The sequence below is a fragment of the Ahaetulla prasina genome, chromosome 4, assembly GCF_028640845.1.
Source record: "Ahaetulla prasina isolate Xishuangbanna chromosome 4, ASM2864084v1, whole genome shotgun sequence".
Taxonomy (NCBI): domain Eukaryota; kingdom Metazoa; phylum Chordata; class Lepidosauria; order Squamata; family Colubridae; genus Ahaetulla; species Ahaetulla prasina.
Genome location: NC_080542.1, coordinates 10,944,759 through 10,972,122, shown reverse-complemented (window position 1 = coordinate 10,972,122; position 27,364 = coordinate 10,944,759). Strand labels below are relative to the sequence as shown.

General features: G+C 43.7%; 1 protein-coding gene and 1 gene segment (V, D, J or C); one reads left to right on the top strand and one right to left on the bottom strand.

The window, feature by feature from the left end:
• Positions 1 to 5,771: 5,771 nt before the first annotated feature.
• On the bottom strand, positions 5,772 to 18,881 carry LOC131198405 (olfactory receptor 4E1-like). Of its 2 annotated transcripts, none has more exons than XM_058183001.1 (2): positions 18,751 to 18,881; positions 5,772 to 6,933 (listed from the first exon to the last, which is right to left on the bottom strand). In XM_058183001.1, exon 2 carries the CDS (start codon positions 6,912 to 6,914, stop codon positions 5,964 to 5,966), a length of 951 nt encoding a protein of 316 aa, XP_058038984.1. In that variant the 5' UTR covers positions 6,915 to 6,933; positions 18,751 to 18,881; the 3' UTR covers positions 5,772 to 5,963. The 2 variants fall into 2 exon arrangements, with proteins under 2 accessions (XP_058038984.1, XP_058038985.1); XM_058183002.1 differs by lacking the exon at positions 18,751 to 18,881 and adding an exon at positions 9,723 to 9,770.
• A 6,115-nt stretch (positions 18,882 to 24,996) lies between these two features.
• Positions 24,997 to 27,117, top strand: LOC131197898 (T cell receptor alpha variable 14/delta variable 4-like). The segment is given in 2 exon segments: positions 24,997 to 25,027; positions 26,762 to 27,117. Coding segments are annotated over 2 exon segments (387 nt in total).
• The last annotated feature ends 247 nt before the right edge of the window (positions 27,118 to 27,364 follow it).

Genomic DNA, 27,364 nt, shown 5'->3' with positions numbered 1-27,364 from the left:
ATTTTTGAGGTTTGATGGCTAATAACACCACTTTTTTTTTTTGAGTTTCAAGATAATCCTATTCTACTGCTGGAATGGCCTGGGAATAGCCCAGACTTTAACCCAATTGAAAATCTATGGAGCCGACTAAAGAAACTTGTTAGTCAGAAGTGACCCAGCAATAAAACCCAGTTAACAGAAGCAATCCTTTAATCTGGGTTCCACATGATAACAGCTGCAGAACTAAAAGACTTGGTTCACTCCATGGGATGATGTTGTAAGGCCGTAATTCATGCTAAAGGTTACCCAACTAAGTATTAACTGACATGGGGATCGTTTTTGTATATCTTGTTTTTTTCTACGGGTTTCACTTTTCTTCTTTATACTGTAACTGCTATTCTAATAGCATATCCTTCCTAAAAGTTATTGCACTACATTCTTGATTACATTATCTTTCTGTTGATATATAATTTTATGGTACTACTCCCCCCAAAAAAGTGGGGTTACTAGCTAGTTTTAGAAAATACACTTTTCCCAAAAGGTTTCCATAATTTTGGCCACTACTGTATTTTTATAATAGAATGAATAAAATAGCATTTACCTACCTTGCTGGTGTTTGCAACAGTCAGGAGAATTTTATTTCTGAATAAACGCCTTATGCTCAGTATCACCAAAACAATGTTTTAGGAGAAGCCACCGAGTTCAATTTAAATAAATTAAGGTAATCTGGAGGTATTTGTCTTCAAAACTTTGTCCCTTCCAGGATGCGATGATAATAGAATCTTCACCTTTAGTCCTTTTAATTCTGCCTTTGGAAGTAAGTGATACCTGCTTCAGTGGCCAGATTGATGCTCAGATAAATTCCAAATGCATGTAACTCAAAAGAAAATGGGCAACGAGATGATCTGTCTGCATCAAAATCTACCAGGCATGGAAGCAATCTAATATGTTATTTTTCAATGCTTTGACTTCTAGAAAATTATTCAGCATCTGTTGTTAAAATGCACCTCCCCTCCCGCCAAAAAGGGAACTATAAAATCAAATATATTTTGCATCATCCGTGCAATTAGCTCCTAAATATAACTGTGAGTCAGTAATAATTCATGCCAGTTAGTGGGAGGTCAAAGAGAACCACTACGCTTGGAGGATTGAACTCAGAAATGAGTAGCAATTAGGTCACTAGGGAAACTAGCGTCAAGCTGTCCAAAGTTTTGAAAACTGTAAAGTTCATCTTAGATTTGTTTAACAAGCCTTCTTAGGCTTTGGAGAGTTGGAATCTTAGTGTTGTGCAGAGCAGAGGTGGGCTTCAAATAATTTAACCATCGGTTCGCCCAGCATTCAAATTTTGAGGGTACACGGCTTGCATGCCTGCACACGGCTTAGAAAATGTGGCTAAATAGTCAATATTGGAAGAAAGAAGAATTACCTACAATTGAAGAATGGACACTTAAAGTATCGAATCTGGCAGAAATGGCAAAAATTTCTGCTTATTTGAAAGACTATACACAAGAAAAATATATTTTAGAATGGAAAATGTGGACTGATTATATTCAAAATAAGTATCAGTTAAAAAAATATCGAATAGCATATGAGTAAATTTAGGAAATATTTTGTATTAGATATATTTTTGAAGGAGAGGGGAATTGAGAGTGTGATTATGTGTGGAGTGACTAGAGATTATAATTTAGGATTTATTTTGGATTATGATTGTTAGTTTTGATACCCTGCATTTTGTTCTGGGAAGTCGGGGTGGGGGGTGCGGGGTAAGGGGGAGGGGAACGGGGGGGGGGAATGAGGGTAGAGAATGGAGTGATGGTTAATGTACAGGGATTATTGAAGATGTATAAATATAATTAATGTAGGGTTGGGTCTGCCCAGCTACCATTTTAGAATGGTGGGGAGGGAGAAAGAAGGAGAGAGTAGGAGGTAGGAAAGAGAAGAAGAGGGGTATAAGAGGGAGAAGGAAGGTGGAGGGTGGAGGGAGGAGAGGATGTAGATAAGAGAAGGGGGGGAAGGTCTGGAAAGTAGAAGAAGGTAGAAGAGGGAAGAGAGTTAAAAGGAGGGGGTGGTGACTGGGCAAGCCCAACTAATTGTATATGACTGTACATTGGATGAGTTGTTGGATATGAATATAAAAATAAAACTTTTTTATTAAAAAAAAGAAAAAAAGAAAATATGGCTAAATAGGAGGGCATAGCATTAGGCCAGGGTGGGCCCACACCCACAAGTTGCTATTATTGGTTCACCCAAAGTGGTCTGAACTGGCTGAATCCCACCACTGGTGCAGAGGCAGAACAACAGGTGAATACCTCAAACATGACAATAAACTTTGGCAGAAGTTGTATACAATGTGTGTGTGTGTGTGTGTGTGTGTGTGTGTGTGTTTGTGATGCTTTATTTAAGCTAAGTTTATACATCAGTGATTGTATGGCCTCTGTAAATGCCATATACTAAATAAGCAAATAAATAAGAGCCTCTAAATTCCCCCCCAGCAATATTAACATAGTGATAGTGATAAAGACACCACCCAATTTTGTCATCCAAGAAGCCACTAGGAAGGAGGAAGGAGATGGGAATGAGAGGAAGGGAAGGGAAGGGAGAGAAGAAACCTCTTTAACACATTCTTTGGCTCAGTCTTTGTCAACAGTGATGGCTCATATCTGACATTCCCCAATCATACCAACAATGAGTTCAACGACTTAACACAAATACACTTCACAGAAGACAATGTTGAAAAAGTTCTTTGCAAACTGAAACTATCTTTATCTATTGGGCCTGATGGACTATGTGCATACTTCTTAAAAAAACTTTCCACTAATATAGCAGAACCCCTAAGCATAATATTTGATAAAGCTTTCACAACTAGTTCCCTTCACAAACTTTGTTCTCTAGCCACAGTCATTCCTATCTTCAGAAAAGGAGATCCCAGCCTAGTTGAAAATTACAGACCAATCTCTCTGTGCTGTGTCACCTGCAAAGTAATGGAATCTATCATCAACCAATCCATTACCCTCCACCTAGAAACAAACAACCTACTCTCTAATAAACAATTTGGTTTCAGAAAAAAATTATCATGTAACTTACAACTTCTCCACTGCAAAAACACATGGACTACTAATCTTGATCAAGGCAAAGCAATAGATGCAATCTACATAGACTTCTGCAAAGCTTTTGACTCAGTAGTACACGATAAACCTCTCCTAAAACTAAAATCCTACGGCATTTCAGGACCTCTTTGCAATTGGATAACTGCTTTCCTGTCAAACAGACAACAAGTGGTCAAAATTGGCAATGCACTATCAAATCTTGTCCCTGTCAAAAGTGGCGTTCCTCAAGGCAGCATTCTTGGACCAATGCTCTTCATACTATATATAAATGATCTCTGTGACTATATCTCAAGTTATTGTGTTCTCTTTGCTGACGATGTCAAACTATTTAACACCACAGACAATCCATCTACCATTCAGAAAGACCTTGACTTTGTATCCGATTGGTCTGAAACTTGGCAACTCCAAATCTCAACCAGCAAATGCTCAGTCTTACATATTGGAAAAAAGAACCAAAACACTAAGTACAAGCTTGATGGACATTACCTTACAGATGACCCCCACCCTGTTAAAGACCTTGGAGTTTTCATATCAAATGATCAAAGTGCCAAAGCCCACTGCAACTACATAGCAAAAAAAGCTCTAAGAACTGTAAACCTAATTTTGCGTAGCTTCTTTTCCAAAAACTCTACACTACTAACCAGAGCATACAAAACATTTGCTAGACCTATTCTTGAATACAGCTCACCTGTCTGGAACCCATACCACATCTCTGACATTAATACAATTGAACACATCCAGAAATATTTTACAAGAAGAGTTCTCCACTCCCCTGAAAACAACAAGATATCTTATACCACCAGTTTTGAAATCCTGGGATTAGAAAACAGAACTCCACCGATTCTGACAAGACCTGTGTTTAACACATAGAATCATTGTCCTTCCTGTTAAAGACTACTTCAGCTTCAATCGCAATAATACAAGAGCAAACAACAAATTTAAACTTAATGTTAACCGCTTCAATCTTGATTGCAGAAAATATGACCTGTAACAGAGTTGTTAACACTTGGAACACACTACCTGACTCTGTGGTCTCTTCTCAAAATCCCAAAAGCTTTAACCAAAAACTGTCTATATTGACCTCACCCCATTCTTAAGAGGACTATAAGGGGTCATGCATAAGAGCACAAAAGTGCCTACCATTCCTGTCCTATTGTTTCCTTTCATTATATCAAATTAATATAGTTATTGCTTACTTTTGCTGATATATATGCTTATATGTTGTGTTGTTGTTTTATGTTGATGCTTGTGTATACTGTTGTAACAAAATAAAAGAAAAAAAGAAAAAGAAAAACAGAGGGAAGGTAGGAAAAAAGAAGGAAGGAAGGAAGGAAGGAAGGAAGGAAGGAAGGAAGGAAGGAGATGGAAAGGTGAAGAAGGAAGGGAAGGGAAAGGATGGAAAGGAGAGGGAGAAAAGCAGATGGATGGATGCAGGGGTGAAATTCAACCAGTTCAGACCGGCTCGAGCGAACCAGTAGGGACGATTTGAATCGTTTTGCCAAACCAGTAAAAATCACCCCTGGTTGTCCCCTCCCACACCCACCCACTCGTCCGGTCGCTGCTCACCTCTTCTGGCCACTCACTCGCCCATTCCGGCCGCTTACTCCATTCAATGTTAATTGCTATAGCAGAGAGAATCTGAATTTTTCTCCCTCCATTCACAGCAGAGCTGCTGCAGCCTGTCCTTTTAAGGTAGTCCCCGGGAGGGAGAGGGCCAGGGGGGAACCGTAAAGGGAGCAGCAGCTTCACTGTGAATGGAGGGAGAAAAGTTTGGCTTCTCTCTGCCACAGTATTCACTAAGAGCCTGTTGTGGCTCCAGCCCCCGAACCTGGCCCCATGCCCGAAAGTGACTCCGAGAGTGAGGGGGAAGGGCTGGTAAGGCTTACCTTAGGAGCACCGATTCCTTTGGCCCGGCTCCAGGAGCCAGAACCAGGCCAGTCAGAGGACGTAATGAGGCCGACATCCCCTGATTCCTCCCTTCCTCAGGCTACGCCTTCAGATGCAGCTGATAATCATACTAATCAAGCCTGGATCGACCCGCGCTTCAAAAGATTAGAGAGGCGGCATCATCAAAGGGAAAGGTGGGGCAGGAGCCCCACCCCACAGGATATATAAGGAGCTTTGGGACTGCTCTCACTTCTATGGGAAACAAATTAGCTGAACTGTGTCAAGTGAGCTGAAGTCTTAATCTGTTTGAACTTTTTTGGCAGGCAGCTGCGTTTTCTCGGCCAGGACTGATAGGAGCCATGTAACCACTGGCTATAGGCCAGCTCCTTACTCCAGAGTGAGGACGGAGACGGAACAGAGCCCTTCTGGTGCTCATACACACATTTTTTCCTAACAGGTTCTGTGGGTGTGGCTTGGTGGAGGGGTCATGTGACTGAGTGTGCGTGGATGTGAGTGAAATCGAATTGGCCACACCCACTCAGTCACAGGACCCCACCAAGCCATGTCCACAGAACCAATAGGGTCACCACTGGATTGATGGATGGAAGGAAGGAAGGAAGGGAAAGAGGGAGATGGGTATAAGAAAAAGGAAGGGAAAGGAAGGAATAATGCTAAACTCTGCTTCACTTCCAAAACATTTAATTCAATCAAACTACCAATTTTTATGGAATGTATACTCCAAACTGCCCGAAGCTACAAAGTGTATAAGGTACATGGGAAAGCATTAAACCATTCCGCATCCTGTTCCGAGTAACTAGATTGTTTTTAAAGTCACACATTCTGCCATTGCGTGATGATCTCATAAAAGATGGGAGATCCATGGAGGCCTCAATCTTGGTCCATTGATATTCTCCCCCTTTGGGGGCCACCCCAGTCACATTTTATGGACTATTTTTGACGAGCGGCATCTCACGGATTAGGACCAAGTTCTCACTTCTCCCTGTCTACCTTCCGGCCAAGCAATTTATTCAGGGCCCGTTTCATATCTTCGTTCCTCAAAGTATAGATAATGGGGTTGAGCAACGGCGTCACCGTGGTGAAGAAGACTGAGACCACTTTGTCCTCTGCGAAACTTGTGGAAGGACGGGAATAAATGAAGATGCAGTGTCCCAGGAAGAGAGTCACCACTGTCAAATGTGCTGCGCATGTGGAAAGAGCCTTGTGTTTACCTGCCACCAAACGGGTACGAAGGGAGACCAAGATGACACCGTAGGAGACCACCAGCACCACGAAGCAGACCACAGAGATCAGGCCCGAGTTGGACACAATCAGGACCTCAAGGACATATGTGTCAGTGCAGGCAAGCTTGGTGACTGGAGGAACATCACAGAAGAAGTTGTCCACCACCTTCGGGCCACAGTAGGGGAGTCTGATTGTCATGCCAATCAAAGCTAGGGAATGGATGGTGCCACCGACCCAGATGGTGCCCGCCAAGAGCAGACAGACCTTATGGTTCATGACGTTGAGATAGTGCATGGGGTTGCAGATGGCTACATAGCGATCGTAGGCCATGACGGTGAGGAGAAAGATCTCGGTGCAGGCAAAGAGGTGAAGGAAGAACATCTGAGCAATGCAACCTCCAAACGAGATGGTCTTCTTGGTTGACAGGAAATCAACGAGCATCTTGGGTACAGTGACAGTGGAGTGGCAGATATCAATGAAAGAGAGGTTGCTCAAGAAGAAATACATGGGTGTGTGTAGGTTCTGGTCCAGCGTGATGATGATCATGATGAGCATGTTCCCAGCCAAAATTAGCAGGTAGATCACCAGGAAGATGGCAAACAGAACCTGTTGGGTCTCAGGATTGTTGGAAAGGCCAACCAGTACGAATTCGGTCACCGAGGTCCAGTTCTGTATTGGGGTGGTCCAATTGGAAGCCATCTCTTCACCTCTTTCTGTTCTAGAGAAAAGAGAAAATAATATCATGTATTATTTTGCCTTGGAAAAAAATGAAAGCCACCAACTCACAGATCTACAAAGCTTGTCAGAATATTCATGAACTGAGATAGACATGGCAACAGGTCAGCCATTGGGGACTGGCTGGGATAGGGCATGGTAACAAGGTCAGCCAATCAGTGATGGCTTGCTATCAGTTTGCCCTGGATTGGATGAACCGGTAGCGGCAGCGGCGGTGGGAGGCTCCGCCCACCCGCCCGGATGTCTCTGTGCATGCGAGCGAACCGGTAGCTACGTGATTTGAATCCCACTACTGCAGCCAATGTATAGGCATAGCAACTGGGTCAGTCAATGAGGACTGTTTGGGAGCTGAGGCAGCTAGGAGCCTGGGTGTCTCTTAGTTTAACTTCTGTACAAGAAGCTGCAAAGTTTAGTCTGCTGCTGGAACTGAAACCAATCTCTTCTCTATAAGACGTTGGAAGAATCAGCTATTGTTATTGTACATTTACTCATGTGTTATTATGTATATAAAGAAATTAATGAATCCTGCTGAATCAGTTATCTGTGTGTGGAAGTAATTTCTGCCACAAACTCTGACAAAAGTTCACATCATAAAGTTAGCAAATGAGACAGGACAATGCAATTTACCAAGTCCAACGAAATATCTGTGGAGATTCTCAGTCATCCACATCATAATTGTCCCAAAGGTGCTTTTTCAAAAGGCAACTGGACTTCCTGGTTTTTTTTTTTCTTTGAAGACGTTTCGCTTCTTATTCAAGAAGCTTCTTCAGCTCTGACTGGATGGTGGGGAATGGAAGGATTTATACTCCTTGCAGACAGCTGGTCATTTGAATCCTTTTAGAGCAGGTGTGTCAAACTCAAGGCCCTGGCGGTTGGATCCAGTCGACAGGATGCTTAGATCTGGCCCATGGCCCTCCTTCCGAACAGCGAAGGACCAGCCCAGGGTGCCTCTGCTAGGATAAATGGAGCTCGACAGGGCTGTGCGCGGCCCTCCTGAGCTCAGTTCCTGCAATTCTCTGCCAGCGAAAACAGAGCTTGAATATTGCTGGCAGAGTGCTCGGTCCACCACAGGTGCCTCTGACATGAGTGACATCGAGCTAGCCACACCTACCTTGGCCATGCCCACCTGGCCATTCTGAGGTCAAATACAACCTTGGTGTGGCCCTCAATGAAATTGAGTTTGATGCCCCTGTTTTAGAGAGTCATCGAGGCCACCTGGAGGTTGATCTGTGTCCTCAGGGTCACATCATAAACGCATGGCACAACGTAGGAGAACAAACCCATGAGGACTAGATTCAGCAGTCCATCTGCCTTAAAAAGACAGAAGCCACTATTTTGAAGACAGCAAAGTCCACATTTGCTGTCTTCAAAGGAAGGACCACTGGTTTGAAAGAGGGGTCAAAGCAGGGGTGAAATCCAGCAGGTTCTGACAGGTTCTGGAGAACTGGTAGCGGAAATTTTGAATAGTTCAGAGAACCAGCAAATACCACCTCTGGCTGGTCCCAGAGTAGGGTGGGAATGGAGATTTTGCAATATCCTTCCTCCAGGAGTGGGGAGGGAATGGAGATTTTGCAGTATCCTTCCTCCAGGAGTGGGGTGGGAATGGAGATTTTGCAGTATCTTTCCCCTGCCACACCCACCAAGCTGCGCCCACAGAACCGGTAGTATAAAAATTTGGATTTCACCACTGGGTCAAAGAGGTCATCTAAGTCAAAATTGAACAACCCTCTCTCAACAGAGGGGGAGGGATATCATATCATATATCTCCAGTCTACCACACAGTCCTTTCAACAGTTTCTAGAAGGTTCCACACCCATATGCACCACTCAGGTGACCCTGAGGACGCAGATAAACCTCCAAGTGGCTTTAACAACTGAATAGGTAAAGGTAAAGGTTCCCCTCACATATATGTGCTAGTTATTCCCGACCCTAGGGGGTGGTGCTCATCTCCATTTCAAAGCCAAAGAGCCAGCGCTGTCCGAAGACGTCTCCGTGGTCATGTGGCCGGCATGACTCAACGCCAAAGACCCATGGAACGCTGTTACCTTCCCACCAAAGGTGGTCCCTATTTTGCTACTTGCATTTTTTTATGGGCTTTCGAACTGCTAGGTTGGCAGAAGATGGGCCAAGTCCATGGGCCTCTGGTGGCTCAGCAGACTAAGTCTGTCTGTTATTAACACAGCTGCTTGCAATTACTGCAAGTTCAAGTCCCACCAGGCCCAAGGTTGACTCAGCCTTCCATCCTTTATAAGGTAGGTAAAATGAGGATCCAGATTGTTGGGGGCAATAAAAGTTGACTTTGTATACAATATACAATTTTTTTTTATTTTATTTTTTATTTGCATTTATACCCCGCCCTTCTCCGAAGACTCAGGGCGGCTTACACTATGTTAAGCAATAGTCTTCATCCATTTGTATATTATAAATAAAGTCAACTTTTATTGCCCCCCAACAATCTGGGTCCTCATTTTACCTACCTTATAAAGGATGGAAGGTTGAGTCAACCTTGGGCCTGGTGGGGCTTGAACCTGCAGTAATTGCAGGCAGCTGTGTTAATAACAGACTGTCTTACCAGCCTGAGCCACCAGAGGCTTCAAATGGATGAAGACTATTGCTTAACACAGTGTAAGCTGCCCTGAGTCTTCGGAGAAGGGCAGGATATAAATTCAAATAAAATAATAATAATAATAATAATAATAATAATAATAATAATAATAATAATAATAATAATAATAATAATAATAATAATAATAAAAAGTAATGGGAGCTCACCTGTTACACGGCACTAGGGATTTGAACTGCTGTACTGCCGACCTTTCAATCGACAAGCTCAGTGTTTTAGCCACTGAGCCACCACGTCCATAGTGACTCAATAAAAGGATGCAAATGACCAGCTGTCTGCAAGGAGTATAAATCCTTCCATTCCTCACCATCCCGGCAGAGCTGAAGAAGCTTCTTGGATGAGAAGCGAAACGTCTTCAAAGAAAAACAAACCAACCAGAAAATCCAGTTGCCTCTTTAAAAAGTACCTTTAGGACAAACCAAGTCCAGCTTTTCCCTTCTCCCAGTGGTTAAGCATATATCTTTGGGGAACTCACCAGCAAAAATTGAAGGCTGTTGGGATTTCTTGAGGTTTAACCAGGGGTGAAATGCTCCTGGTTCGGACCGGATTATCCGATCCGGTAGCAATGGCTACCTCTATCTCTGATTCCATGAAGGAAACATATTCAATAGTTGAATGTCTTTGAACATAGTTCTCTGTAACCAGTGGTGGGATTCAACCAGTATAACAACTGGTTCACTGGGGATGTCCTGGGGGCACACATGCTTGCTTAGTGCACATGCGCACCACCCGTGCACTCTGCCTGCAAGGTGCAATTAAAAAAGCTCTAAAAATCCCGTGCCGTCCCGTGCCGTCCCGTCCCGTCCCGTGCCGTCCCGTCCCGTCCCATCCCATCCCTTCCCTTCCCTTCCCTTCCCTTCCCTTCCCTTCCCTTCCCTTCCCTTCCCTTCCCTTCCCTTCCCTCCCCATCCCCATCCCCATCCCCATCCCCATCCCCATCCCCATCCCCATCCCCATCCCCATCCCCATCCCCATCCCCATCCCCATTTCTATTCTATTCTATTCTATTCTATTCTATTCTATTCTATTCTATTCTATTCTATTCTATTCTATTCTATTCTATTTCTACCCTACCCTACCCTACCCTACCCTGCTCTACACTAAATACTACACACCACACCACACCATACCACACCATGCCAAACTGACTCTCTTAGTAACCTACTGAATGACAAAATCCTATGATATCATGTAGACCATTTAGATTCTCAAGTCGAACTGTCTTTTCCGTGTAAAAACCCTAATTGAAGCATCTGGATAAATGACTTTCCCTCTGCTTAATTATATCCAGCCAAGGAGAGCTTTCCATCCTTCTGGGTCATTAGTTCCATTGTTAAAACAGGAAGCATCTTTTCATTTACGAGCATTCAGGCAGAATTCATCACCTGTCCAGTTCTGGACACTTAAAATAGGCGTTCAGTTCTAGAAATGGTATGTATATGTGTGTAATTTAACAACCGGTTCACTCAAACTGGTGCAAACCATCTGAATCCTGTCAGGAAATTGTTATTTGCCTAACTAGTTGGCCAGGCAATATATAAACTAACTATGTATGTTTGTAGAAAGGCATGGTATTGCTTGAAGGCTGTGCTGCATCATGCAAGCATCCTGACTGGTTAAGCTCTGTAGCCAATGTATAAAAGGACTACTAAATTATGGCTTGTGGGGAATCTACAGGGATGCTACAGCATTGTAACCTGAAGACATGCTGCAACTGAATATTTGAGCTTTATGATCGTTGCTTGATCATGGCTAGTTACTGATTCCTCACGATACTGACTGTTCTGAATTGAATTGTGTTTTGCCGAACTGAAAGAAGACCTTGTTTGTTGTACAAGTCTATGTTTGGTAAGAAGACTTTGTAATATCCCTGACTGACTGACTTTATATGTGTATGACCTGGATTGTTTTTGGACTATGACTTTGCCTTTTCCCCTAAAAGTAAAGAAATATCAAACCCCAGTTTGTTTGCAAGTGACTGTTATTGTACACAACCAGTCTCAGTTGTTTTCATGCGTAGGGTACTCTGCTCAACAGTCCACAACCTTAGTTGTGAACCCAGATTACCCTTAACAAATCCCACCACTGCATGATTGGTATTTTTTGTCACATACCTGGGATGAACGAGTACTTTTTTCTGCCCCTAAGCAAAAGATGGATGATCTATTGTACTTACTTCACACTTGGGAAATAAATATGGATTGCCAGCTTCAAATCTGGCAACTGAAACTTGAGGAGGAAACAGCAGAATACCAGAAAAATGAGCAAGGGGTTTGAGTTTGTAACTTAAAAAGCTTTCTAGAAATTAATGAATTCATTCATTAAAATAATGAATGAATTAAAATTCTCTCTCTCTCTCTTATATTGGCAAGAAATCAAATGCTGGTGATGAACAACCGATCTTTTGCGAAGGCATTCTTTCGCAAGTAACATTTTCCACAAGTTGGAAGACAAGTTCTCATCAAGGTGTTTAGCGTAGTAGTTTGAGGTGCTGGAAACCAGGAGACTGTGAATTCTAGTCCTGCTTTAGATGTGAAAGCCAGCTGGGTGATTTGGGGCCATTCACTTTTCCTCAGTCCCAACCCACCTCACAGGATTGTTGTTGTGAGGAAAACAATGGAGGAGGAAGGAGCATTAGGTATGTTTGCCACCTTGAGTTACTTTTGAAGGGATAAAGTCTAATAAGTAATAATAATTCTAGGATGATACAGGAAGCTTTAAAAGTTCACATCTTGTTGTCTGTCTGTCTGTCTGTCTGTCTGTCTGTCTGTCTGTCTGTTTCTCTAAGGAAATTCTCAGCCCTCCAGGTCATGGTTGTCCCAAAGGTGCTTTTTCAAGAGGCAGCTGGACTTTCTGGTTTTTTCTTTGAAGACGTTTCGCTTCTCATCCAAGAAGCTTCTTGAAAGCTGAAGAAGCTTCTTGGATGAAAAGCAAAATGTTTCCCAAAAAAGCCCAGAAAGTCCAGTTGCCTCTTGAAAAAGCATCTTTGGGATTTCTCTGTCTGTCTGTCTTTCTGTCTGTCTGTCTCTCTCCCCCCCCTCTCTCCCTCTCTCGCTCTGTTTCTCTCTCTCTGTCTGTCTCTCTCTCTCTCTCTCTCTTTCTCTCTCTCTTTCTCTCTCTGTCTCCCTCCCTCCCTCTGCCCCCTCTCTTTCTCTCTCTCTGTCTCTCTCTCTCTCCGTCTCTCCGTCTCTCTGTCTCTCTTTTTCTCTCCCTCTGTTTCTCTCCTTCTCTGTTTCTTTCTCTCTCTGTCCCCTATCTCCCCCTCTGTCCCCCTCCCTCTGTTTCTCTCTCTCTGTCTCCCCTCTGTCCCCCCTCTCTTTCTCTCTCTCTGTCTCTCTCTCCATCTCTCTGTCTCTCTGTTTCTCTCCCTCTCTGTTTCTTTCTCTCTCTGTCCCCTCTCTCCCCCTCTGTCCCCCTCCCTCTGTTTCTCTCTCTGTGTGTCCCCTCTGTCCCCCTCTCTCTCTCTCTCTGTCTCTCTCTCCATCTCTCTGTCTCTCTGTTTCTTTCTCTCTCTGTCCCTCTCTCCCTCTGTCCCCTTCCTCTGTTTCTCTCTCTCTCTGTCCCTCTGTCCCTCTCTCTCTCTCTCTCTGTCTCTCTCCATTTCTCTGTCTCTCTGTTTCTCTCTCTTCTCTGTCTCTCTGTCTCTGTTTCTCTCCTCTGTTTCTCTCCTTCTCTGTTTCTTTCTCTCTCTGTCCCCTATCTCCCCTCTGTCCCCTCCCTCTGTTTCTCTCTCTCTGTGTCCCTCTGTCCTCTCTCTCTCTCTCTCTGTCTCTCTCTCCATCTCTCTCTCTGTGTTTCTCTCCTCTCTGTTTCTTTCTCTCTCTGTCCCTCTCTCCCTCTGTCCCCTCCCTCTGTTTCTCTCTCTCTCTCTGTCCCTCTGTCCCCCCTCTCTCTCCCTCTCGCTCTGTTTCTCTCTCTGTCTGTCTCTCTCTCTCTCTCTCTCTCTCTCTTCTCTCTCTGTCTCTCTCCCTCTGTCCCCCTCTCTTTCTCTCTCTGTCTCTCTCTCTCTCCGTCTCCGTCTCTCTGTCTCTCTTTCTCTCCTCTGTTTCTCTCCTTCTCTGTTTCTTTCTCTCTCTCTGTCCCCTATCTCCCCTCTGTCCCCTCCCTCTGTTTCTCTCTCTGTCTCCTCTGTCCCCCTCTCTTTCTCTCTCTCTGTCTCTCTCTCCATCTCTGTCTCTGTTTCTCTCCTCTCTGTTTCTTTCTCTCTGTCCCTCTCTCCCCTCTGTCCCCTCCCTCTGTTTCTCTCTCTCTGTCCCTCTGTCCCCCTCTCTCTCTCTCTCTCTCTCTCCATCTCTCTGTCTCTCTGTTTCTTTCTCTCTCTGTCCCTCTCTCCCTCTGTCCCTTCCTCTGTTTCTCTCTCTCTGTGTCCCTCTGTCCCCCTCTCTTTCTCTCTCTGTCTCTCTCCATTTCTCTGTCTCTCTCTCTCTTTCTCTGTCTCTCTGTCTCTCTGTTTCTCTCTCTGTTTCTCTCCCTCTCTGTTTCTTTCTCTCTCTGTCCCCTCTCTCCCCTCTGTCCCCTCCTCTGTTTCTCTCTCTCTGTGTCCCTCTGTCTCTCTTTCTCTCTCTCTGTCTCTCTCTCCATCTCTCTCTCTGTGTTTCTCTCCTCTCTGTTTCTTTCTCTCTCTGTCCCTCTCTCCCCTCTGTCCCCTCCTCTGTTTCTCTCTCTCTCTCTCTGTCCCTCTGTCCCCCTCTCTCTCTCCATCTCTCTGTCTCTCTGTTTCTCTCTCTCTTTCTCTGTCTCTCTGTCTCTCTGTTTCTCTCCCTCTGTTTCTCTCCCTCTCTGTTTCTTTCTCTCTCTCTGTCCCTTCTCTCCCCCTCTGTCCCCCTCCCTCTGTTTCTCTCTCTCTGTGTCCCCTCTGTCCCCCCTCTCTTTCTCTCTCTCTGTCTCTCTCTCCATCTCTCTGTCTCTCTGTTTCTCTCCTCTCTGTTTCTTTCTCTCTGTCCCTCTCTCCCTCTGTCCCCTCCCTCTGTTTCTCTCTCTCTCTGTCCCCTCTGTCCCCCCCCCTCTCTCTCTCCATCTCTCTGTCTCTCTGTTTCTCTCCCTCTCTGTTTCTTTCTGTCCCCTCTCTCCCCCTCTGTCCCCCTCCCTCTGTTTCTCTCTCTGTGTGTCCCCTCTGTCCCCCCTCTCTTTCTCTCTCTCTCTGTCTCTCTCTCCATTTCTCTGTCTCTCTGTTTCTCTGTCTCTCTCTCTGTCTCTCTGTTTCTCTCTCCTCTGTTTCTCTCCTTCTCTGTTTCTTTCTCTGTCCCCTATCTCCCCTCTGTCCCCTCCTCTGTTTCTCTCTCTCTGTGTCCCTCTGTCCCCTCTCTCTCTCTCTCTGTCTCTCTCTCTCTCTCTCTCTGTTTCTCTCTCTCTGTTTCTTTCTCTCTCTCTGTCCCTCTCTCCCCTCTGTCCCCTCCCTCTGTTTCTCTCTCTCTCTCTGTCCCTCTGTCCCCTCTCTTTCTCTCTGTCTCTCTCTCTCTCATCTCTCTGTCTCTCTGTTTCTCTCTCTCTTCTCTCTGTCTCTGTCTCTGTTTCTCTCCTCTGTTTCTCTCCTCTCTGTTTCTTTCTCTCTCTGTCCCTCTCTCTCCCCTCTGTCCCCTCCTCTGTTTCTCTCTCTCTGTGTCCCTCTGTCCCCTCTCTTCTCTCTCTGTCTCTCTCTCCATCTCTGTCTCTGTTTCTCTCCTCTGTTTCTCTCTCTCTGTCCCTTCTCTCCCCTCTGTCCCCTCCCTCTGTTTCTCTCTCTCTCTCTGTCCCTCTGTCCCCTCTCTTTCTCTCTCTCTGTCTCTCTCCATCTCTGTCTCTCTCTGTTTCTCTCTCTCTTCTCTGTCTCTCTGTCTCTGTTTCTCTCTGTTTCTCTCCTTCTGTTTCTTTCTCTGTCCCCTATCTCCCCTCTGTCCCCTCCTCTGTTTCTCTCTTTCTGTGTCCCTCTGTCCCCTCTCTTTCTCTCTCTCTGTCTCTCTCTCCATCTCTCTGTCTCTCTTTCTCTCTCTCTTTCTCTGTCTCTCTGTCTCTGTTTCTCTCCTCTGTTTCTTTCCTCTCTGTTTCTTTCTCTCTCTGTCCCCTCTCTCCCTCTGTCCCCTCCCTCTGTTCTCTCTCTCTCTGTGTCCCTCTGTCCCCCCTCTCTTTCTCTCTCTCTGTCTCTCCGTCTCTCTGTCTCTCTGTTTCTCTCCCTCTGTTTCTCTCCCTCTCTGTTTCTCTCTCTCTCTCTCTGTCCCCTCTCTCCCCCTCTGTCCCCCTCCCTTTGTTTCTCTCTCTCTTTCTGTTTCTCTCTCTCTCTCTTTGTTTCTCTCTCTCTGTCTCTCTCTCTTCCCAAATGGAAACGGACAAAAAATCCCAACCACATCACGAGGACTTATGCATGTCTTTAATAACCCTGTTTCACCAATTCTAGAAACGAAGGACCTCTTTTTTCCCCTCCTTCCACCACAAAACCATTTCTTTCTCAGGGAAGGTGAAAGACTAAAGAATATCCACAAAGGGTTCTAAGCAAAAATAAGGAAGGCGCTCACGGTAGCTTAACCGCCAATTCTCTCTCTCTCTCTCGGTGCTAACAGCGCACAGCTCCTCACATCATCCTCATTAACTCATTAACTCTTTTGATGTCGCTGTTGTGAGAAAAATAAACCTCTTTTCTTCCTCATTTTGCATCTTTGTCTCCCTTTAGATTATCCTCTCGATAGCAGGAACTGACTCTTATAAAGTTCCTTTTGGAGCGATTTCAGTTGAAAGAACGTATTTCTTCCCTATAGCGTTCCTTTGAATAAATGCACATTATACAAATTCCTCGTGTGTCCAATCACACTTGGCCAGTAAAGAATTTCCATTTTTCCTTGTTAGCCGCTTTCTCGGGTCAGGATTTGGCTTCAGCAAAATAATGTGGCATTTGGGGGAAAAGATGCAACCAATTATCCTTAAACTGGAGGCCAAAATGGGAAAGTCTTCCACAGGCACCCTGTACTTTCCCTCAGTGCTCAGGTAAGTGTGGAACAAAAGACATCTAAACATTGAAAAACAGCAACATGCTGAAATTAATAAATGTGGCTTCATTAAAATACCAGGTTTGATTTTTCTGCTCAGTTTAATGCTGCAGTTAACCAACCTATTCCCTCCTTCATAATCTAGCTACCCATTTTTGGGGGCTGCCCGCCCCCAAAATGATATTTTAGATTAAAATAAATCCCTGGAGTTGTCTTATAGGCACAGGAACTCAGAATACAAAATTAAAAAAAAAATAGGCTAATCAAAGAAATTAATCAAGGAGAGAAGCAACCTAGAACAAAGAAGAAATTTCCTGACACTGAGAACAATTAATCAGTGGAACAATTTGACTCTAGAAGTTGTGAACACTGGAAGTTTTTAAGAAGAGATTGGACAACCATCTGTCTGAAGTAGTATAAGGTTTCCTGCCTGAGCAGGGGGTTAGACTAGAAGACCTCTAAGTTCCTATCATCCTATCCTATCCTATCCTATCCTATCCTATCCTATCCTATCCTATCCTATCCTATCCTATCCTATCCTATCCTATCCTATCCTATCCTATTCTTTCTACTCTAATTTCTATTTCTATTTCTATTTCTATTTCTATTTCTATTTCTATTTCTATTTCTATTTCTATTCCTACTCCTACTCCTACTCCTACTCCTACTCCTACTCCTACTCCTACTCCTACTCCTATTCCTATTATTTCTATTCCTATTATTCCTATTCCTATTCCTATTCCTATTCCTATTCCTATTTTTATTTCTATTCTATTCTATTCTGTTCTGTTCTCTTCTCTTCTCTTCTATTCTATTCTATTTCTACTCTACTCTACTCTACTCTACTCTACTCTACTCTACTCTACTCTACTCTAATTTCTATTTCTATTTCTACTTCTACTGCTTCTACTATTTCTACTTCTACTTCTATTCCTACTCCCACACCCACTCCTATTCCTATTCCTATTTCATAGTTCCCATCACCAATCTCTTTCCACTTATGACTGTATGACTATAACTTTGTTGCTGGCAATGCTTATGATTTATATTGATATATTGACCATCAATTGTGTTGTAAATGTTGTACCTTGATGAACGTATCTTTTCTTTTATGTACACTGAGAGCATATGCACCAAGACAAATTCCTTGTGTGTCCAATCACACTTGGCCAATAAAATTCTATTCTATTCTATTCTATTCTATTCTATTCTATTCTATTCTATTCTATTCTATTCTATTCTATTCTATTCTATTTCTACTTCTACTTCTACTTCTATTCCTACTCCCACACCCACTCCTATTCCTATTCCTATTCCTATTCCTATTCCTATTCCTATTTTTATTTCTATTCTATTCTATTCTATTCTATTCTATTCTATTCTATTCTATTCTATTCTATTCTATTCTATTCTATTTCTACTCTACTCTACTTTCCTCTACTCTACTCTATTTTCTATTTCTATTTCTACTTCTACTACTTCTACTATTTCTACTTCTACTTCTATTCCTACTCCCACACCCACTCCTATTCCTATTCCTATTCCTATTTCTACTTCTACTTCTACTTCTATTCCTACTCCCACACCCACTCCTATTCCTATTCCTATTCCTATTCCTATTCCTATTCCTATTCCTATTTTTATTTCTATTCTATTCTATTCTATTCTATTCTATTCTATTCTATTCTATTCTATTCTATTCTATTCTATTTCTACTCTACTCTACTTTCCTCTACTCTACTCTAATTTCTATTTCTATTTCTACTTCTACTACTTCTACTATTTCTACTTCTACTTCTATTCCTACTCCCACACCCACTCCTATTCCTATTCCTATTCCTATTTCTACTTCTACTTCTTCTACTACTACTTCTACTCCCATACCCGCTCCTATTCCTATTCCTATTCCTGTTCCTATTCCTATTCTATGCAAAATTCAACAGGGCTTTAATGGTGTTAAACTGCCAGCCATAAGAGCAGATTAACGGTGCATTTATTATCACGGTCCTTATAACGAGTACATGCATTTATTTTTTAGTTCAGCGGTCTCTTCTACCCTGCACAGTAACACAAGCAGACACGCAGTCAGGAACCCCTACTGTAAGCTCTTTGCAATATACATTTCTGCTAAAAAAAAAAAAAGAGACAGAGACAGGAGGCAACCCCCTCCCCTTGTCAATGTTTCCTGCTTTCAGGTAAATGGCAGAAAAAGAAAACTTACAATTTTGCACGTGTCTGACGGACAGTTCCTTTTGTTCACCTTCTTCAACTCTGTTGAAGTTTCTGAATCTCATCTGTATTTTTTCCCCCTCTTGCCATATATATTGCCTTCTTTCGCTCTATTTTTTTTTTTTTTGCATCAAGGCTAAGTCTTTTAATGTGGCTTTGCAACAGCCCTTTGCCGACCCTGTAGAGATTACAATCCATGACATCACATGTGGGTTGGAGGAAATTGTTGGGTGGGGCAACAACCGTTCCAAGATATTTTCAACTTTAGTACAAAGAACATGAAGCATTTTTCCCTTGACAAGGGAGAGAGGGGTGCAGGGAAAGGTCTAAAAAAAATGGAAACAATTGTTTTATTGAGCTGGCCTGATGAATGAATTGTGCTCCAGAAAGTGTTTTCCAAATATTTTAGATACAGTTTCTTAACAGAATAGAACAGAATAGAATGGCATGGCATGGCATGGCATGGCATAGCATAGCATAGCATGGCATGGCATGGCATAGCATAGCATAGCATAGCATAGGAATAAAATTAATAGAATAGAATAGGAATAGAAATAATTAGAATAGAATAGAATTAGAAATAATAGAATAGGATTAGAATGAATAGAATAGAATAGGAATAGGAATAGAATAGGGAATGGGAATGGGAATGGGAATGGGAATGGGAATGGAATGGAATGGAGTGGAGTGGAGTGGAGTGGAGTGGAGTAGAGTAGAATAGAGTAGAATAGAATAGAGAATGGGAATGGAAATGGAAATGGAATGGAATGGAATGGAGTGGAGTGGAGTGGAGTGGAGTGGAGTGGAGTGGAGTGGAGTAGAGTAGAGTAGAATAGAATAGGGAATGGGAATGGGAATGGGAATGGGAATGGGAATGGGAATGGGAATGGGAATGGAGTGGAGTGGAGTGGAGTAGAGTAGAGTAGAATAGGGAATGGGAATGGGAATGGGAATGGAGTGGAGTGGAGTGGAGTAGAGTAGAGTAGAGTAGAATAGAATAGAATAGAATAGAATAGAATAGAATAGAATAGAAAGAATAATAAAATAGAATAGGAATAGGAATAGAAAAAATAGAGTAGAGTAGAGTAGAGTAGTGTAGAGTAGAATAGAGTAGAAAATAGAATAAAAGAGTTGGAAAGAACCTTGGAAGTCATATAGTGCAACCCCCTGCTCAAGCAGGAGACCCTATACAATTTCAGATATGTGGTTGTCCAATCCTTTGTTTGAAAGCCTCTAGTGATGGAGCACCCACAACTTCTGAAGGCAAGTTATTCCATTGGTTGATTGCTTTCACTGTTAGGAAATTTCTCCTTTGTTCTAGGTTGCTTCTCTCCTCAGTTAGTTTGCATCCATTGTTTTTTGTCCTGCCCTCTGGTGCTCTGGAAAATTCTTCTTTGTGGCAGCCCCTTAAATACTGGAATACTGCTATCATGTCCCCCCTAGCCCTTCTTTTCTCTAGGTTAGCCAAACCCAAATCCTCATCTCTGTAGGAACCTCTCAGATATTGGAACACTACTGTCATGTCTCCCCTGGTCCTTCTTTTCACTAGACTAAAAGGTAAAGGTAAAGGTTCCCCTCATACATATGTGCTAGTCGTTGCCGACTCTAGGGGGCGGTGCTCATCTCAGTTTCAAAGCCGAAGAGCCAGCGCTGTCCGAAGATGTCTCCGTGGTCATGTGACCAGCATGACTCAATGCTAAAGGCACAAGGAACGCTGTTACCTTCCCACCAAAGGTGGTCCCTATTTTTTCTACTTGTGTCGTGTCCCAGTCCTCCGCTGACGGCTGGGTCAGGGAAATCCGAATCAGGCGTGCCTCTGCAGCTCTGCCAAAGTCCTAGCAAAGTTCTCAAGGCAGGCAGGAGACCAGAAAGTGACTTCAGCAAGATATGTTAGACTTTGCCTGACTCAGAAAATGCCAGAAAGCAGATCCTTTATAGAAGCCATGGGATGTGGCTCCATGACTAGCACTTATCCAGGCCTGCCCCTCCCTTCCTTCTGTTGCTGCCGCCTATCAATTCTTCTGAAGCGAGGGTCACTCCAGTCTGCAGCTGTTGGTAATTGACCTTCCTCAGGCTCACATGCTGTGGGGGAGGGGGAGGGTCTAGTTGCTCCGTTTGCCTGGGCATGGAGCCAGAGCTGGGGGCTGGAGGTACTTCTTCCTCCTCAGCCTGTCTGGGCATGGAGCCAGGGCTGGGGCTGGGAGGCATACTAGGACATTCCTCAGCGTTCGGAAGCAGATAAGAAGGCCCCGGCTGCAGTGAAAGCGGACAAGACACAACAACTTGCATTTTTATGTGCTTTTGAAACTGCTAACTTGGCAGAAGCTGGGATTAGTAACTGGAGCTCACCCCGTTACACGGCAGCACTAGGGATTCGAACCGCTGAGCTGCCGACCTTTCGATTGACAAGCTCAACGTCCTAGCCCCTTTTTCACTAGACTAGACTCAACCAAATCAACTCTAAGAAAAGTGAACTTCAACTGTCAGAATTCTCTCACCAGCAGGCTGGGGAATTCTGGGAATTGAACTCCACCCATCTTTGAGCTGCTAAGATTGAGAAACACCAGTTTTGAACCGATCACCCTCAAAATATTATTCCTTTATCCTCCATGCTGTCCAGGGCAGTCCTGCACACATTAGAGGGGAATCACACAGAACTTAAATACACAATACATAAAACTTAAAACCAAAATAGCAGCTTGTTTGATTTGTATTTGTTGCTACTGCAAAGGTGGGGTGGGGTTTCTTTTTGGAAATTGTGGCTTTTTAATTGCCACAGGTCATCCGGAGTCACAGTCTGTGAGTTGGGTGGCCATGTAAATTTATTTCATCAGTCAGTCAATCAATCAATCAATCAATCAATCAATCAATCAATCAATCAATCAATCCCAGATGAATAAAACACAACATCTGATAGCCAAGCAAATAAATGTGTTTCTTGGTCAGTCTGTTTATGTTTTTTTTTCTTTCTAGCTATCTCTCACATGATTCTTTTACCTTGAGATGTTTTAAGTCCAGGTTCTACAGAGTCAAAATCTAAAAAAAGAACAAAAACTCAATCTAAAAATCTAACAAAACCTATAAAGGAAAATGTAAAGGTTCCCCTCGCACATACGTGCTAGTCGTTGCTGACTCTAGGGGGCGATGCTCATCTCTGTTTCAAAGCCAAAGAGCCAGCGCTGTCCAAAGACGTCTCTGTGGTCATGTGGCCAGCAGGACTCAACTCCAAAGGCGCACGGAAAACCTTCCCACCAAAGGTGGTCCCTATTTTTTCTACTTGCATTTTTACATGCTTTCGAAACTGCTAGGTTGGCAGAAGCTGGGACAAGTAACGGGAGCTCACCCCGTTACACGGCAGCACTAGGGATTCGAACCGCTGAGCTGCCGACCTTTCGATCGACAAGCTCAACCTCCTAGCCCCTGAGCCACCGCGTCCTATAAACCTATAGCGGGAAACAATGAAAAAGCAATGAAAAGATGTAGAATCAGCAGAAATAAAAACCGAGACCAAGCTCCAGTGTCCACTCTAAAAGGATAGCAATAAATAAATAAATAAATAAATAAACAGTCTAGTCCTCACAAACCTGTTGTCTTCCTTTTTTTAAAATTTGCATTTATATCCCGCCCTTCTCCGAAGACTCAGGGCAGCTTACACTATGTTAGCAATAGTCTTCATCCATTTGTATATTATATACAAAGTCAACTTTTATTGCCCCCCAACAATCTGGGTCCTCATTTTACCTACCTTATAAAGGATGGAAGGCTGAGTCAACCTTGGGCCTGGTGGGACTTGAACCTGCAGTAATTGCAAGCAGCTGTGTTTATAACAGACTGTCTTACCAGCCTGAGCTATCAGAGGCCCTAAAACATATTTATTCCTAAAGGATAAATATGTAGGCCAGCTGCAATTTTTGAGGGGTGATTGGGTGGTGTGGAAGAAGCTGTCCCACAATGATGGGAAACCCTGAGAAGCGAGGAAAAAGTGCAAAGAAGAGCAACTAAGATGATTAAAGGCTGGGAGACTAGAACATATGAAGAACCGTTGCAGGAATTGGGAGTGGCTAGTCTACAGAAAGGAGGACATGATAGCAGTCTTCCAGTAATTGAGAGGCTCCTTCCTTCCTTCCTTCCTTCCTTCCTTCCTTCCTTCCTTCCTTCCTTCCTTCCTTCCTTCCTTCCTTCCTTCCTCCCTCCCTCCTCCCCCCTCCCTCCTCCCTCCCTCCCTTCTACAAATAAGACAATGAACATATCTAACACACCTTCCTCTTTCTATTGTCCCCACAACAACCCTGTCCGGTCAGTGGTGGGATCCTACCGGTTTAACAACCGGTTCGGTGATCACATGTTATGCGCATGTGAGCAATTAAATGAAAAAAAATCACCTTCCGCGTTAGTGCTAGGGAATTAAAAGAGCTGAGGCACGGCAATCTGCTCTCCTGCGCTAATCAGCTGTGAAGATATAGGTAAGTAAAGCGCAGGGGCGGGCTGGCGGGCGGACCCAGCTGATTGTCGGAGTGAACCGGTTTGCTTCCGGCTGATTGTCGGAGCCACCGGTTCGTCCGAATCGATCCGAACTGGTAGAATCCCATCCCTGTGTGAGATGGGTTGGGCTGAGAGAGAGTGACTGGTCCAAGGTACCCAACTGGCTTTCCTGCTTAAGATGGGACTAGAGCTCATAATCTCCTGGTGTGATTGGCCCAAGGTCACCCAGCCAGCTTTCATCGCTAAGGCGGGACTAGAACTCACAGTCTCTTGCTTTCCAGCCTGGTCCCATCACTACTAGTCTAAACTGTCCCTTGAACGTCATTTAGGAGCTTAATGACGACACCACTTAATGATGAATGTTCATGGCCTAACTGTAGTGAAATTCTAAGGCTACCTATAGTTTTAGGATGGTGTTGAGAAATGCCTCAACTCACCACTAGAGGGCAGGAAGGGTCCACAAAAATCTGGCTTCTCCAAAGCCAGAATGAAAGTTTGCAAGCTGGCGAAGAGAAGAGGAGGAGAAGGAAGGGTGGGGGGAGAGAGGAACAAGGAGTAAAAGGAGTGTCTTGTCACAGGGTGGGTGAGTGGGTTATTGTTTTTTGTTTATTTTCTACATTGTGTTCTTGTTGCTTGCAAGTTGAGCAAGTTGGGGGCCGTATCAATTTCTCAAATAAGCAAATTTGAAAGACACAATGACACACCACTTAGCCCCATTTCGTTCTGGCCCCAGCAATTCTGTAGATCTGGTTCCTGCGGTTGGTTAAGGGTTCCTACTGTATAATTTTCAAAACAATCACAGTTTGTTAACTTCCTAGCAAGGCAGACATGCAAACGAAGGGCATCCGTCAATTTTTATTTTATGCTTATTTATTTAGGAGCGATCCCTCTCCCTCTCAGCCCACCCTACCCCACAGGATTGTTGTTGTGGGGGGAAATAGAAGAAAAAAGGAGTATGGGGTAAAAAAAAAGAGGAATGAAGGCAGGAGAGAAGGAAAGAAAGAGAGACAGGAAGAAGGAGAGAGAGAAAGGGAAGGAGGAAAAGGGAAGGAGGGAGGGAGGATGGAAGAGAGGGGAAGGAAAGAAAGAAGAAAGAAAGGGAAGAAATAAAGAAACAGAAAGAGAGAGAAAGAAAGAGAGAGAAAGAAAAAAGAAAGAAGTAAAGAAAGAAAGAAAGGAAAAGAAAGAGAAAGAAAGAAGTAAAGAAAAGAGGAGAGAAAGAAAAAGAAAGAAAGAAGTAAAGAAAGAAAGGAAAAGAATGAGAAAGAAAGAAGAAAGAAAGGAAGGAAGGAAGAAGAGAGAGAAAGAAAAAGAAAAAAGAAAGAGAGAAAGAAAGAAACAAAGAAGTAAAAAGAGAGAGAGAGAGAGAGAGAGAGAAAGAAAGAAAGAAAGAAAGAAAGAAAGAAAGAAAGAAAGCGAGAGAGCAAGCAAGCCTTGGCAAGCAAGTCATCAGCAGTCCAGAGCACATAATGGAGAATGTTTCTTTAATTCAAATTCCTCACCCTTCCCCTTGAATTCTGATATGTTATATGCCAGTTCCAAAAGCCATACTAGAATGCCTAGCGTTGCTTTGAGTTTTCGGGATCAAAGCAAACCATGAGGAGACCACCTCCAGTTGGTGACAAGGAGGTGTGGTGGGGGTGAGAGCTTCATCAGAGTTCTCCTCCCATCGCTTGTCTGGTAGCTGTGATCAGATGGTTCATCTATTGAAGTCCTTAGGTGTGATCATTTCAGAGAATTGCCTTCCTTCACAAGGATGTTCTTCAGTCTCTTCTTCTTCTTCTTGGGTAAGTCAATTTTGGAATGGGATAGAGTAGAATAATAGAGTTGGAAGGGACCTTGGAGGTCTTCTAGTCCAACCCCTTGCTTAGGCAGGAAACCCTACACCACTTCAGACAAATGGTTATCCAACATCTTCTTAAAAAACTTCCAGTGTTGGAGCATTCACAACTTCTGGAGGCAAGTTGTTCCACTGATTAATTGTTCTAACTGTCTTTTCTCCTTAGTTCTGAGTTGCTTCTCTCCTTGATTAGTTTCCACCCATTGCTTCTTGTTCTACCCTCAGGTGCTTTGGAGAATAGCTTGACTCCCTCTTCTTTGTGGCAGCCCCTGAGATATTGGAACGCTGCTATCATGTCTCCCCTAGTCCTTCTTTTCATCAAACTAGACATACCCAGTTCCAGCAACCGTTCGTCATATGTTTTAACCAGTGGTGGGATTCAGCCAGTTCGCAGCACTTCGGGAGAACCGGTTGTTAACTTTCTGAGCAGTTTGGTGAACTGGTTGTTGGAAGAAATCATTAGGGCAGAGAACCGGTTGTTAAATTATTTGAATCCCACCACTGGTTTTAACCTCCGGTTCCCTAATCATCTTTGTTGCTCTTCTCTGCACTCTTTCTAGCATCTCAACATCTTTTTTATATCATGGCGGCCAAAACTGGATGCAATATTCCAAGTGTGGCCTTACCAAGGCATTATAAAATAGTATTAACACTTCACGTGATCTTGATTCCATCCCTCTGTTTATGCAGCCTAGAACTGGGTTGACTTTTTTGGCAGCTGCTGCACACGGCTGGCTCATATTTGATTTGATATTAGATATATATTTGAAATTTGATTTAATAATAATAGTATCAGAGTTGGAAGGGACCTTGGAGGTCTTCTAGTCCAACCCCCTGCCCAGGCAGGAAATCCTACACCATTTCAGACAAATGGCTATCCAACATTTTCTTAAAAATTTCCAGTATTGGAGCATTTACAACTTCTGCAGGCAAGTTGTTCCACTGATTAATTGTTCTAACTGTCAGGAAATTTCTCCTTAGTTCTAAATTGCTTCTCTCCTTGATTAGTTTCCATCCGTTGCTTCTTGTTCTACCCTCAGGTGCTTTGGAGAATAGTTTGGCTTCCTCTTCTTTGTGGCAACCCCTGAGATATTGGAACATTGCTATCATGTCTCCCCTAGTCCTTCTTTTCATTAAACTGGACATACCGAGTCCCTGCAACCGTTCTTCATATGTTTTAGCCTCCAGTCCCCTAATCATCTTTGTTGCTCTTCTCTGCACTCTTTCTAGAGTCTCAACATCCTTTTTACATCGTGGTGACCAAGACTGAAAGCAATATTCTAAGTGTGGCCTTACCAAGGCATTATAAAGTGGTACTAACACTTCACGTGATCTTGATTTGCTTTGGAGGAACCAAAATCTACTAGAATAATAGAATAATAACGTTGGAAGGGAGTCTGGAGATCTTCTAGTAGTCCCTGCTTAAACAGGAAACCCTATATCATTTCGGACAAATGGTTGTCCAATCTCTTAGTTAGGCTTGGGATCAGGTTGCTCTTCAGCCACTGGGTGATATTGGGCCAGTCTTTGACTCTCACCCCGACCTACATCACAGGATTGTTTTTCTTGGGTGGGCGAAAGGGCAGAAATAGATCTTGTAACGTGCTGGTCCCGAATTTTCATAAGCTGATGCTGAGGAGGCTAAAGGACTAAAAATATTGATCTTCTCCTCAACCCGCAGAGGTTCTCCATCTTGTCTCCAGCCAAGTCTTCCAACCCAAGCAACTGATCCTCAGGGAAAAAGAGGCGATTGCGCTGCAGTGCACTTACAACATCACCGTCATTAACAACATGTTCTGGTACCAGCAAACCGGCAGAGTCCTGGCATTTCTGGGGGACAACTATGACGGAAAATTGGACCTTCCCGACGGATTTACGATGGACGTGGAGCAAAAATCCCGCTCGAGCACACTTACGAGAGACGTAGCAAGGCTGAAAGACGCCGGCGTGTACTTTTGTGCTGTGAGAGACACAGTGGCAGGAAGCAAGCTGGCCTCAGTCCAAAAACGGAACGTAGAAACCCACAAAAGATTGTAGCTTGTCTGCAAACTCACCAGGATGGTGAAAGTTGAGGGGGGGGGGTGGCAAAGAGAACTTATCTAGAGATCTCTCGTAGGTGTTGTTTTGTTTTCCCTCTACCACCCTTGGTTGTGGATTTGTGTAGGCGCCAAGCCTCTCTCTTAAGAGTTTGATGCTGGGGATAAAAAGCATCAGGAGAGGGTTTTATGTTAACGGAGGTTGCGTTTTGAAAATTCGTGGGTGGGTGGGATGGAGAATCATTTGG